This window comes from Schistocerca gregaria, chromosome 5, assembly GCF_023897955.1.
Source record: "Schistocerca gregaria isolate iqSchGreg1 chromosome 5, iqSchGreg1.2, whole genome shotgun sequence".
In the NCBI taxonomy this organism is placed as follows: Eukaryota; Metazoa; Arthropoda; class Insecta; order Orthoptera; family Acrididae; genus Schistocerca; species Schistocerca gregaria.
In genome coordinates this window covers 162,612,524-162,625,965 of record NC_064924.1, presented here as the reverse complement: position 1 = coordinate 162,625,965, position 13,442 = coordinate 162,612,524, and the positions used below count along the sequence as shown (strand labels likewise).

The 13,442-nt window shown below is 36.3% G+C and overlaps 1 protein-coding gene across 1 annotated transcript in view; it reads left to right on the top strand.

Annotated features, from left to right (window-relative positions):
- Positions 1-13,442, top strand: part of LOC126271950 (neural-cadherin) — a 1,775,154-nt gene that overhangs the window by 1,744,812 nt on the left and 16,900 nt on the right. The window contains exons 31-36 of the mRNA XM_049974381.1: positions 12-154; positions 450-710; positions 1,463-1,813; positions 5,372-5,485; positions 5,586-5,772; positions 7,026-7,215. Of these exons, the coding sequence (XP_049830338.1) occupies positions 12-154; positions 450-710; positions 1,463-1,813; positions 5,372-5,485; positions 5,586-5,772; positions 7,026-7,215 (1,246 nt within the window). The remainder of the gene's footprint in view (positions 1-11; positions 155-449; positions 711-1,462; positions 1,814-5,371; positions 5,486-5,585; positions 5,773-7,025; positions 7,216-13,442) is intronic.

Here is a 13,442-nt window from a genome sequence, read left to right as displayed (position 1 = left end):
GTGCGTTTCAGATTTTATTTCCTTAGAGCTTGAAAGTGGAATGCCTAAGCTTTTAATTGATTTTGGATCAGGCACTCTGGAACTACGTGTGAAAACAAAAAAGAGTTTAGATGATGGAGAGTGGCACAGAGTTGATATATTTTGGGATACTGAGGTAAAATCTGATGTAGCTGTAGTTGTTTTATTAAGTTAATCATATTTAATAATCTGTAAAATAAGGAGGAGGAAACTACTCACCTGTTGCAGACTAATGTGTCCTGCATACACATATGTAAAATAAGACAGCATTCACAGCAGCTTTTCTGTTACATGTATTTGTACACCACACATCAGTCCACTAATCTTTATTCCATGTTACAGTATTTTGATAAATGTAGACTCCAGTTTAATTTCTAACCCAAGAAATATATTTGCTGGAAATATAATGAAACATTTTTTCTTTAATGCAGAATGTTCGCATGGTAATAGATTACTGCAAATCTGCTGATGTAGTTGAACTGGAAGATGGAACTCCACCAGATTTTGATGATTCAAGCTGTCAGGCACATGGTACCATTCCACCATTTAATGAATACCTGAATGTGAATGCGCCATTGCAACTTGGAGGTTGGTTTGTGGAAGCTATTAACCCAGAATTGTACCACTGGCATGCAGCACCATCTGGAAAAGGTTTTGATGGTTGTATTAAAAATGTCTTCCACAACAGCAAGGTAAGGGGTTGCGTCAAATTTTAAAGTTCTTTGGTGTGGTTTTAATTAATATAGTGGAATTCATCAGAAATTAATAATCAATACGTAGTGTACAACTCCTAAATTTCTTTTCTGTCACTTCTCGTACGAAATGATACATTTGTACTTACAGCTTATGACCTAATAGTAACTAACAAAATGAATTTTGATAAATATACTTAAATGAGGATGAGAACTGTATTTGATATTATTTTGCTTTCAATGTGGGTATGTATTTGTGCCTTCTATGTCTCGCATCTACTGAAAACTTAGTACAGTCACATCTCTAATTAAAACTTTGGATTTTTTAATATGCATATACGTGTATGTATATAAAGCTTTCAAACTATAATCTACTCTGGTATCTCTCTGTTAATTCTACTTGATGTTAATTAGTGCAGCACTGCAGTTTGACACTCCAGTTCCATGAAACCCATCACCTTTAAGTTTTTATGAGCATTTTCTTGCAAATTAAGAAAATACTCTATTTATTGATAAGCGGGGCTTCCTTATATGATCTGTGGAAAGAGCTGCACTGTTTCTATAATTCTCATTATCTTGTTTGATGATATTTTGTGTGTGAGCAATATAGAATCAGCAGTAAATCTTGTCCGTTGTTTTGACAAGTATTTTTCTCCACATTATAAGTGTGTATTGAGATATCTTAGCAGATCAGAGGTTTGTCTTGTTTTTGTTTGCTTTTTTAATCTCTTTATCCTATTCTTTCTTTGCAGCTTTATGACCTTGCTCATCCTGGCCATCATCGCAACAGTGTAGCTGGTTGCCCTCAGACAGAGGAAATATGCAACACACAGGACTCTACTATTCGCTGTTGGGAACATGGTACTTGTGTAGGTAGTTTCTCAGAGGGGCGTTGTGAGTGCAAACCTGGATGGACAGGTCCCAGCTGTACTCTGCCTACTGTGCCCACTATGTTCAAGACACAGAGCTATGTCAAGTATGCTTTGTCCTTTGAGCCCGATCGCTTCTCTACTCAGATGCAGCTTAGGTTTCGCACAAGAGAGCAACATGGTGAACTATTCCGTGTCAGTGACCAGCACAACCGGGAATATGGAATTCTTGAGGTAAGTGCTTTCCACTGTTCTGTCCATTGTCACAGGAAGTCAATGGCTGTCATACCTTAACATTTGTTGCTTTAGTTTTTTCCATTCTAATATGACACTCGGTTTTGTTCTGCATTCCCATGACTCTACTTCCAAAATACATCATTTCCTTCAGTCTTGATCTCACATCATATCTTTCCATTGTCTTTATTTGCATCTGAATATGTATTTCACTCAATATGTACTACAGTTTTATTTCTAAATTCTCTGTCCTTTACTTCTACAGTATTATGATATCAAATCCATCTGTCATTTTAATTTCATTCATTAACTTCTGTAACTATTTTATTAATTGTGACATGTTCTGAGATATCAGTATTCAGAAATAAGCACTTGTAGTAGATTACAAGCTGACATTCGATATCAGTCTGGCCACATCCAGCCAAAGTTGTGAATTGTGAGGTATAAAATTGTAGTTACAAATGTTTACATCTACATGACTACTCTTGAATTGACACTAAGTGCTTGGCAGAATGTTCATGGAATCACTTTTACACTATTTCACAGTGGTTTCACTCAAGAACAGCATATGAGAAAAATGAACACTTAAATCCTTCCATGCAAGCTCTGATTTCTGTTATTTTCTTATGATGGTCATTTCTCTTTACATAGGTGGGAGTCAAAATAACATTTTCACAATTGGAAGAGAAAGTTGGTGATTGAAATTTCATGAAAGAATTTTGTCACAAAGAGAAATGCCCTTGTTTTAATGACTGTCACACCAACTTGTGTATCATGTACTCGACACTCTCTTTTCTATTTCACAATAATGCAAAATGAACTCCCCTTCATTGAGCTATTTGGATGTACTCCATGAGTCCTGTGGGATAAGGATCCTTTGTGGTGTAGCAATGCTGTAGGAGAGGATGCACAGCATAAGGAGATTCATAAGTAGATTTGCTGCATCTTCCAAATGTCCCACCAGTAAAATGCAATCTTTGCTTCACCTTCCCTGCAAAATTTTTTTTGTCCAGTTGTTTCGGTGTAAATTGTTTGTAATTGTAATCCTTAGGTATTTGGTTGAATTGACGACCTTTAAATTTGTTTATTGTGTAACCAAAATTTAACAGTTTTTTTTATAGTATTTGTATGTAGGACATTACACTTTTTATTGTTCAGAGTCAATTGTCACTTTTCATACAATACAGATTTCATGTCTAACTCTTTTTGCAGTTCATTTTGTTACCGTAAGTAGCAATTTGTCTTTTCTTACATTGTTGATATTCCTACCTGGAGTTTCCATTGTTTGATAAAAAAATTATTACTATCTCAAAAAATTGGATGATGTATTCAGGAGAAAGAGCTTCATGAATTGAGCTAGTCAATAATGCATTGGTCCATATCTGGCCCTTATGGAAGCATTTTTTCAGCTTGGCATTGACTGATAGTTGTTGGATGTCCTCCTGAGGGATATTGTGCCAAATTCTGTCCAATTGGTACATTATATAATCAAAATCCTGAGTAGTTGGAGGGTCCTGCCCATAATGCTCCAAGAATTCTCAATTGGGGAGAGATCTGGCGAGCTTGCTGGCCAAGGTTGTGTTTGGCAAGCAGTAGAAACTCTCACTGTATGCAGGAAGGCATTATCTTGCTGAAATGTAAGTCCGGGATCTCTCGGATTGAAGGGCATAGAATGTCATCAATGTACTGCTGTGCTGTAAGGGTTCTATGGATGACAACCAAAGGGTCCTGCTATGAAAAAATGGCACTCCAGACCTTGACTCCTGGTTATCAGGCTGTATGGTGGGTTAAAGTTAGGTTGATGTGCCACCACTATCAGGAGCATCTCCAGGCATTTCTTGAACTTGGAACCTTATTGACTGGAGTAGAATTGTCATTAGTGATGAGTCTCGTAACGAAATGAGCTCTATGACCAGTGCAGATGTGTTTGAAGATGCTCTGGGCAGTGATGGGATATCAGCCTAAGTGCCACTCACCATATGGCCTGACAGCAAGGAGTGATAGTCTGGTGTGCCATTTCCTTTCATAGCAGGACCGTTTTGATTCTCATCCACAGCACCATTACGGCACAGCAAGACATAAGTGATGTTCTACGCCTTGTTTTGTTGCCCTTCATGGCACACCATCCTGGCCTTAAATTTAAGCAAGATAATGCCCACCTGCACACAGTGAGCATTTCTACTGGTTGTCTTCATGCTTGCCAAACCCCTATCTTTCCCAACAAGGTCGCTAGATCTGTCCTCAGTTAGAATCATTGGGGCATTATGGGCAGGATCCCCAAAGTAGCTTGCTAGTTTGACAGTCTAACATACCATTTGGACAGAATTTGGCCCGATATACCTCAACAAGAACAACAACTACTCTATCAATCAGTGCCAAGCCAAATAACTGGTTGCATAAGGGCCAGAGGTGGACCAATGTGTTGTTGAAATACTCAGTTTGTGAATCTTTTCCTCTTGAATAACTCATCCAGTTTTTCTGAAATTGTGATCATTTTTTGTCTGTACAAATACATCTCATCTACTGATTTCCATCCCATTTTGATGATTTTTTGATGGTGGTCTTTTTTTTATTGGGAAAAGCGGAGGATCTGTAACACTTCCTTAGGAAATGTCAAATGTTGCTCAGTGTCTTTCTGTCAACTACTATAAAGTGCCATATTTCTGACAGGAAATCACAAATCCACTCACAAAGTTCAGACAATGCTCATAGACATGCAATTTGGTTAGAAACTACCTGTGAGGAATCATGTCAAAAGGCTTCTGGATATCTACAAATATGGAATAAACTTGAGATCTCCTTTCAGTGGCAGTCATTACTTCAAGTGAATAAAGGGCTAGTTTTGTTTCATAGGAATAACTTTTTCTGAATCTATGCTGGCTATCTGTCAGGGGATCATAAGTTTCATGTAATTACTGTTTCTCCAACTGGAAAAACTGGCACAGTGTTGGCAGCTTGATAAATTAGTCTTAAGCCATCGCATTCAGATTCACTTCATTGGAAAGATGAAAATGAGAAAACTTGACAGAGAGAATGAAGAACTTCTGAACATAATGGATCAGAAGAAAGGAAAGTAACTATAGACTTCTATAATTACAGTTCCATCATTACTCTGTTATAGTGATTCTTGGTACATATCTAGTAAGCCTCAGATGAGCTAGAATCATTAATGACTTTGCTAGCTTTCTCTGTTCACTTTTATGCTCTGTATTGTATTTTTCCTTTGTCTTCATGTCTATTACAGTTAATAACATAATTTTGAAATGAAAGTGCAACATTTGAAACTAAATGCAAAAGTAAATAATTCAGCCTTGCAGTGGGTTAATATTTAGTACTTAAGTAGAAACAAACCAGTGCTGGCCATCACACAGATAGAACAAATTTAAGATATGTACATTACAAATTGAACAACAAACCTTTCTTGCTCATTCCATTTGACCTACTCAACATAATTAAGTTGCTGATCTAATACTTGTGTTTAGTGTTATGTGATATGTATCATTAATTGTTCATGGGTTTTCAAGATCTGATAACTATTTGAAACATATATACTTTCAGATTAAAGATAGCAGATTACATTTCCGCTATAATCTTAATAGTCTTCGTACTGAGGAGAAAGATCTCTGGTTAAGTGCAGTTGCAGTGGATGATGGACAATGGCATACAGCTAAGGTATTTCTGAGCATTGTTTGTTCAACTTTTATTTGTGGATATTACAGTAAAAATTGTGTATGGTTGCCAAACAGCTACTAATGTGCTTTTGTCATGTCAGGTTTCACGACATGGTTCAGCTGCAACTTTGGAACTCGATGGTGGCGAAGGCCGTAGATATAACGAAACTTTCACCTTTGAGGGACACCAGCTTTTACTGGTAGATAAGCAGGAAGGTGTTTATGCTGGAGGAAAAGCAGAATATACAGGAGTTCGAACATTTGAAGTTTATGCTGATTACCAGAAAGGTAACTTTCCACTTCTATTCTCGAACAACTGTTATTTATAAAAATTATATTTTATCAGAAATAAACTCTGAAAGCTTTGTGTTGCTGTTTTCTGTAATGTAATGTTGTTGTCCTTATAGTTTATTCAGTTTTATGAATATAATTTTGTAATAGTTAACTATGTTTCTGAAACCATGTACAGTTCAGTGCTTCATGTGTATAAATAACAACATTTACTTCAATTTTCTGCCTGTAAGAACTATAAACAATAGGAATATATGTGTAGACCTTGTACATCTTCATCCATACTTGCAAAGCACTATGAAGTGCATGACAGGGAGTACTTCTCATTTGACTATATATTAGGGTTTCTTCCCATTTCATTCCCATATATAGCTTGGGGGAAGTTCCCGCTTGTGTTTGCCACCTGAGTTATTGGCTGTTTTTGCAAACGACCCATGGACTGTTGACACAATATACTTTTTATCCATTGTAGCAATATGGTGAAGGTCATTTAAATTTTAGTTCTGGACCTCCATTTCTCTATGGTGTATTTTACAGACCTTCCTTCACATCCCTCTTTTTAGCTGTTTTCTCTTACACTGATTGGGATTGACATGCGGTCATTTTTTAACTCCTCTCTGTCTTTGTGTCCTACAGTTTTGACATGGGTGCATATGACCCTAGTTGTTTTTGCACCCTAAAACAAAACAAACTGTTGAATGCCTCTGTATGTGTGGCAATTGGTGCAATCTTGTCTTTGCAGGTCCTCTGGTGAAAACACACAGGTGACTGTAGTATATTCCTAGAGACTTCACATAATGGTTCTTGAAACTTTGTAAGTAGACTTCCACAGTATAGTTGGCATCAGATGTATAACCACATATTGCATTCTTTCTCAGATAATGCCAAAATGAGTGACATGGTGGACAGAGAGTTTGTTTCCTTCCCTGAGAAACTGTTGAGTGTAAACAGTCCTTCCACAATGGGCAACATGCATAATAACAAGAGTTAACATAAGAAAATTTTCAAATTTTCATGAGAAATCTTATTCACATTGCTGAAAACAGAGAGTAAATTTTTGCAGTGTCTGCTTCTCTACAAGCAAATATTCTGCATATAGTTAATGTTGCAGAAGTATTTGTTACTAAATAATATAATCCGAAACTTGGCAAAATACATATTTTAGTACATCAAGACGTGTCGGAAAAATTGGTAAAGTCACACTTGAAATTGTGCAAAGATAGAAATTTTAAGAGCTGCATATTTTTTAGGCTGCCTGGATGACATCAGACTGGAAGGGAAACATCTGCCTCTGCCTCCTGCAATGAACGGGACTCAATGGGGACAGGCAACAATGGCTAGAAACTTAGAGCGTAACTGCCCTTCTAATAAACCATGTGCTAATGTCATCTGTCCTGATCCATTTGAGTGTGTTGATCTGTGGAATGAATATGAATGCACGTAAGTATTTAATTCAGTTTCTTCTTCAATTTTTATTTAAATTTACTTAATTTGTCATAGGACAATGAAACTTCAAACCTGACCCAAACTTTGCATGTTTCTACATTTTACTAGGTGTGATTGGAAAGTTTTAATAATGGGCTCGTAATTGTACATTGGTGGTACTTAGATGCTACTGTGACCCATCTATTTCAAAATAGTCCCCTTCTGACCTAACACACTGACTCCGACAGTGTTTCCACTTTTGGAAACATTCCTGGAAATTTTTTTCCTGGAGTATGTTAAGGACGCTTTCTGTATATGCCTGGATTACTTCAATCGAGTCAAATCGCTTTCCTTTTAGTGAAAATTTCAGTTTAGGAAACAGGTAGAAGTCTGCAGGGGCCAAATTAGTGGAGTATTTAATTTTGAATTTGGTCAAAAATTCAACAATGGAGAAGTCATGATGAGCCTGAGCACTGTCATGGTGTAACACCCAACTCCTGTCTTTCCACAATACAGGCCTTTTTTTCCGTACCTTTTCACGCAAACACTCAAGGACACATTTGTAATATTCCTGGTTAATTGTCTGTCCTCCATATGTAAATTCAAGGTGCACATTAGTGGTAGAATAAAAAAAAATCACCATCATTGTCTACACCTTTGACCGACTTTGTCATGCTTTCTATGGTTGTGGCGAACCTGGAGTCTTCCACTGCAAAGACTGCACTTTGGTTTTAAGATCATATCCATTTACCCATGATTTATCACCTGTAATTACCCTATTTATTAAATATGGGTCATTTTTAGTCTGATTAATCACTTCTTCCCACACTTCAAATTGGTATTTTCTCTGGTCACTTGACAACACTTTTGGAATGAATTTTGCAGACACTCAATGCATGTTCAGATCTTCAGTTAAAATTGACTGAACTGCATAGAAACTTAAATTAAGTTCATCAGCCATCTCCCTAATTATAAGTCTATGCTCACAGCGCACCGCAAACTTCCACAAAATTTCCATTCATTTTTGAGGTGGAAGGCCGGTGGAACAAGTTCTGGTCTGTGGCCATTTTTAAATCTGTTGAACCAGACAAAAACATTTGACTGGCTCATACAATTATATCCAAAAGCTGTTTTTAATAGTTTGTAAGTCTTGGAAGCTAATTTCTCAGTTTTAAAACAAAATTTCTCACAAACTTGTTGCTCCATTTTTAGATCCATTTTCACGCAGACAGAATCTGGCAGTAAGCCCTAACATACCCACACTCAGTCAGCTGCCACAACGAACTGAATAAAGGAAATGGAACTTCCTGTCAGAGGGCGTTCCAAGTACAAGGCAGTGACTCACTCCCCACCTTCCATGTACCTGTGCGCCAAACCAGTAAGCAGTAGTGGATCCATTCTTAAAACTTTCCAATCACACTTCGTATGGCTTTGTAGATCACCAAATTAAACTTCGTTTTTCCTTTACATCCTCCTATTGTCCACTACCTAGATAAATGGTAAACATGTCCTCAACTTGAAAATTGATTTAAATACTGCAGTACATTACTAGGTGTTGTCCTATCAGAGGTGGTGTTTCTTTGTCTTCCTCCAATCTGTAAACTGACTTATTCAGCGAATTGTAGGGATACCTATAGTTTAATGTAGACTTCAAACCTCTATGCAGTATGTGGTTTTTAACATAAACAAATGAATGTCAGTTGTGGAAGGGGTTAGTGCCTATACATGGGAGGAAGAAAATCCTCGGATTTTCTAAGGATTAAACATTTGAACCGTTGTATTTAAAATCTGACACTTATCCACAAAGTCATTTTCTGTCCTTAAGATACTCATATGAGGGGGAAAAAAGTCTTTCAGCTTAAGCTTAATCTACTGTTAAGGTGTAGTGCTCCAGTTTATATGCAGAGGGATGATGAATAATCATACAACACAGATACAGTATAGAACGCTTTTATTAATGCAAGGAGCATACACATCAGAAGCATCCAAACTCAATGAAGTCATAAGGTGGACTAACAGTCAGAGAGTTCTGTGCATTTGTAAAGACAGTGTTCCAATTCTCACAAAACTGGGGGAGGAATAATACCACATATTGATCCACATAGTGCACCCAAGCGACCAAGCAGATTGGCGAATTTCATACCATCTCTAATGATGTCACTCAAAGTAAAAACACTGTCTGCAGTGGTGAAGTACAAAGTTGATTGATGTGGTCGAGTAGGAGGTAGCTTGAGATTTGTGATGTGGCCATCAGGTTGTCAAGTTAGTGTTCATGGTGGAAGAGCAGCCAAATAGGCATTATCCATAAGAGGCACTGCAGGCAATGTGAAAGACAATGCAGCCAGCTGCACGAGATCCGGAGCAATCAGATTCATGCGCGGCATGGTCACTAACTTTTCAAAAGTCGCTAGGCGTGAATCCAACTGGTTGGATTGCTGTGGCTCATGAGTAGCCTGGCATGCAAGCAAAACTGGACAACATGCAAGACTACATAGTGCATTGTCTGTTACACTGCATTGTCCAGCAATGTTGTGCACTGTCATAGCATTGTCCAGAAGATTGTCACTTTCATTTTTTATTACATAAGTGCAAGCAGAGTGTTATCCATAGCACCTGACACCGTGGCACAAGAACTGTTGTCCAGTGGCATAAATTGCATGACGCAATGAGGACAGGACAGCAGCATTGTAGTTGCAAAATAGTTGGAAATGTTCAAGTTATATGCAAACACGGTCATAGGAATAAGCAGTGTAGTGCTACAGTGTGTGGACAGTGGTGATGATGAATATTCACACAACACAGATGCAATGTAGTATATAAACACAAGGAGAATACATGTCAGAAGCTATTGAACTCAACAAAGTCAGTCAGAGAGTTTCGTGTGACGTCTTCAATGATGTTTGCCATACAGTGTTCCCACAAAGGCTTCAACAATCTGTACTTCAGTTTCTGAAATTAGCAGAAGAACTAATTTCATGATTAGATGAAGAAGAGTTCTTTTAAGTAAATCACTTCATGAGCAAAAACAGTTAGCTGCAGACTCATAGAAGTATGTCCCTGTATAATTGATTTCTTAAAGAATATCCAATTTGTTACCCCTAAGAAATATATGTATATGAACTTTTTTTTTCACTTTGATATTTGCTGAATATGAATGTGCCAGAAATGTCACTTGCAAGCACTCAGCTGACATTAGTGAATAGCAATCAATTATTTTAAATACTGTAAATATATGGCATTCCTTGCATTGTAAGCACTGCGGTTGTAGTTTTAGATAATCTAATTTCCTTTTACTTCTGGAACCACACTCTTATTTCTCACAAAAAAAGAAGCATGGGGTGACCAGAAAAGAAAGAGTAAAGATGGAACCTTTGTGCACCATTGTCTGTTATACACAATAATGGAAACAGAACAGAAAAAAAAGCAGTGACACAATCTCTCAATTCAGTATCAATGTCATCTTCTACTTCATTGTTTCTTGACCATTATCCTTGAATTGTATTAATCTTTAAAATTTATTTTTCTAGTCCATGTTATTCTTTCTTATTCCTTGGAGGAGAAATTACTACTTATGAAAAATCAAGTCTATCACCTTCTCACATTTGTACTCCATGCTTAGACAATATGTCATACTCATTGCCAGCATATTTACTCCACTGAGAATTTTCAAGAAATTAAAACTTGTATTGGCTCAGAACTCAAATCAAGACACTATGATTTAGTGCATAGTACTTTTATATTATGTGACACAAGCATCCATTGCTCATCATTGGCAGAATTAAGCTTTGAATCAGTCAGTGGGACATAGCTAGGTGTCTCAGTTGGAAGGAAGATATTCTGGTTTGAGTTCTGATGCAACATAAAGTTTACTTGTCATAAATATTTGTGCATTATTAATAAAGATATTTGGCAATGCATATGTAATATATTTACATTGTCACTAACAGTGCAAATTTTGTCTCCAGAAATAACCAATTAATTATCATTTTTGTGTAAAAGTTTCATTTTGTAAATGTTGTGTTTTTATTCCCTTTCTAGTTATTAATATACTATCCCCTTAAGGAGCTGTAGAGACAATCTGTTTGTTGATAGCTAGTGAAGCAGGAGAAGTTATTGTGGGAAAAAATCATTGTTTATATGTTATATATGAAGACATAAATCAGCAAGTACAAAAATACTGTGAAAATCAGGACTATCTCTGTGTTTTAAACTTTGACAACTGATGATAAATACAAGTAGCATTAACAATGATCAAACAAAATTATTTCGAAAGGCAGGCTACTTTTAGAAAGTGTCAACCACTAATTTTACATGTACATAGTGTGGTCCATACATTCCTGGACTTAGGTAATAACAACTTCAAAATAAGATGTATATATGTTTCTTAGCTGTCTCTTTGCTTAAAACAGAATCAATTTCATTTAATACATTTCTCAGTATGACTTTTTAATACCTTTATTGCCACTAAAAATATTCTTTGGCTGTTGTCTTTGAGATTCACTGCTGCTGATTAGCTGAAGCATAGTTGTTTATCATAAAGACTCACCAAAATTGAAAAGATCTGAAAAAAGCTCTTATGATTCAAGCTAGAAAGCATTATAACAATTCTTAATAAAATTTCTTATGCACTTTTGTACTTGTAGCTCTCATTCTTTGCGAACAGTGCCACTGTTTATGCAAAGTACAATCAACATTTTCTTCACATTTTATTTTTGAAAGAACAGTTTTATCAGCATTGGTGATGTTTCTTTGAACCATGTAGAACTCGCAACTTATATTTCAGCATCTTTATGTGTTGGTGTCAGATAAGCCTTCCACTGATGTCAAATTGCTGTCCACTGTTCTTCCTATACCTCAATCTCCCAAAAGAGAGAGAGAGAGAGAGAGAGAGAGAGAGAGAGAGAGAGAGAGAGAGAGAGAGGGATCTGTCTGGGAACTCTTGGACTGCACTATGTATCCCACAAATCATTAAAAGGGATGAAAAAGAAAAAAAAACTAAAAATGGAATGCTTCAGCCATAGTCAGTAGTCAACATTTCTTATACATTTTCTGAGCTACGTGTACATAAAAGCTACTGCAGATTGCTCAGTTAAACGTATTTCAAATTGATACTAACTCGGGAAATTAATTGTAACAAGAATTCAAAAGTAATTTCTAGTTTCAATCTCTGTTAATGGTGATAAATCTTCTGGGCAAATTCTGACTTTTAAGTAAACAATTTCTTTTAAGGATTCAAATTCATTATCCTCCCAATTATTTAATCAGTGTGTAAGTGTCAGTGAAGCAATTTAAAAGAAATTTGTAAAAGAAATGAAAGAAACGTGTTGACATTAAAATAAAAATTAGAATTAGCTAAAAGATTTAATAAGGGAAACCTGCTGAAAAACTAAGTGCTGATTATGATATTGGAATGCACACTGTTTGGTACATTAAAAGGAATAAGCAGAAAAAAGCACATCAGGAAATGTGATTCTAGTTCTGGGCCACCTGTACAAAAAGCATGAAGCGATTTTCTTTGATGAATTAGATGCTACTCTTTTGCAGTGATTTAGCTGAAACTGAGCAGAAGGTGTCTTTGTCTCAGGTGCTATGTTTTCCAAAAAAACTATTTTTTTTCCTGAGTCTTTAGGTTTAGAGGGAGAATTTAATCTGGATTGCTAACCAGATTCAAGCAAATTACGGGATTCATAAACTTATTGTGTTTATGAAGAAACATCAAATGTGTGGCTGAAGGTAGACGTGTGAACCCAGCTGTCACTGTATGAGTTACACCAAAACTGTGACTGCAGCTTCATAATAAGCCAAAGAAGAGGACAGTGAATGTGAAATTGGGATGAAGACCATGTCCTTGTCAGTCATTGTACCAAATTGCAATGTGTTGATACTCTTCTTGATTATATGGGCAAGAGGGGGTTTCAGTACAGTGACATTATTGCTGCAAGAAAAATTCAAATTGCTTTGAAAAAAAAAAAAGTTAACTCCTCTCAGATTTAGACCAATATCATAGACTGTTTTAAGAAATGAAAAGCCCTACAGTACCTTTTATACAGAAATTGGATAAACTTTTGTACAAATAACAAATATTTGAAAATATCTCGATTTTTCATGTTTTTCAATTACTGCGCATTTCCTCCCACATTACCCCAAATAATGAGGAGTATACTGTACTCAGTAATAGGAGTAGCAAACTGTGCATGTGTTAAATAAATTGCTGATAAAAATTTTAAAATCAAGCAAATACT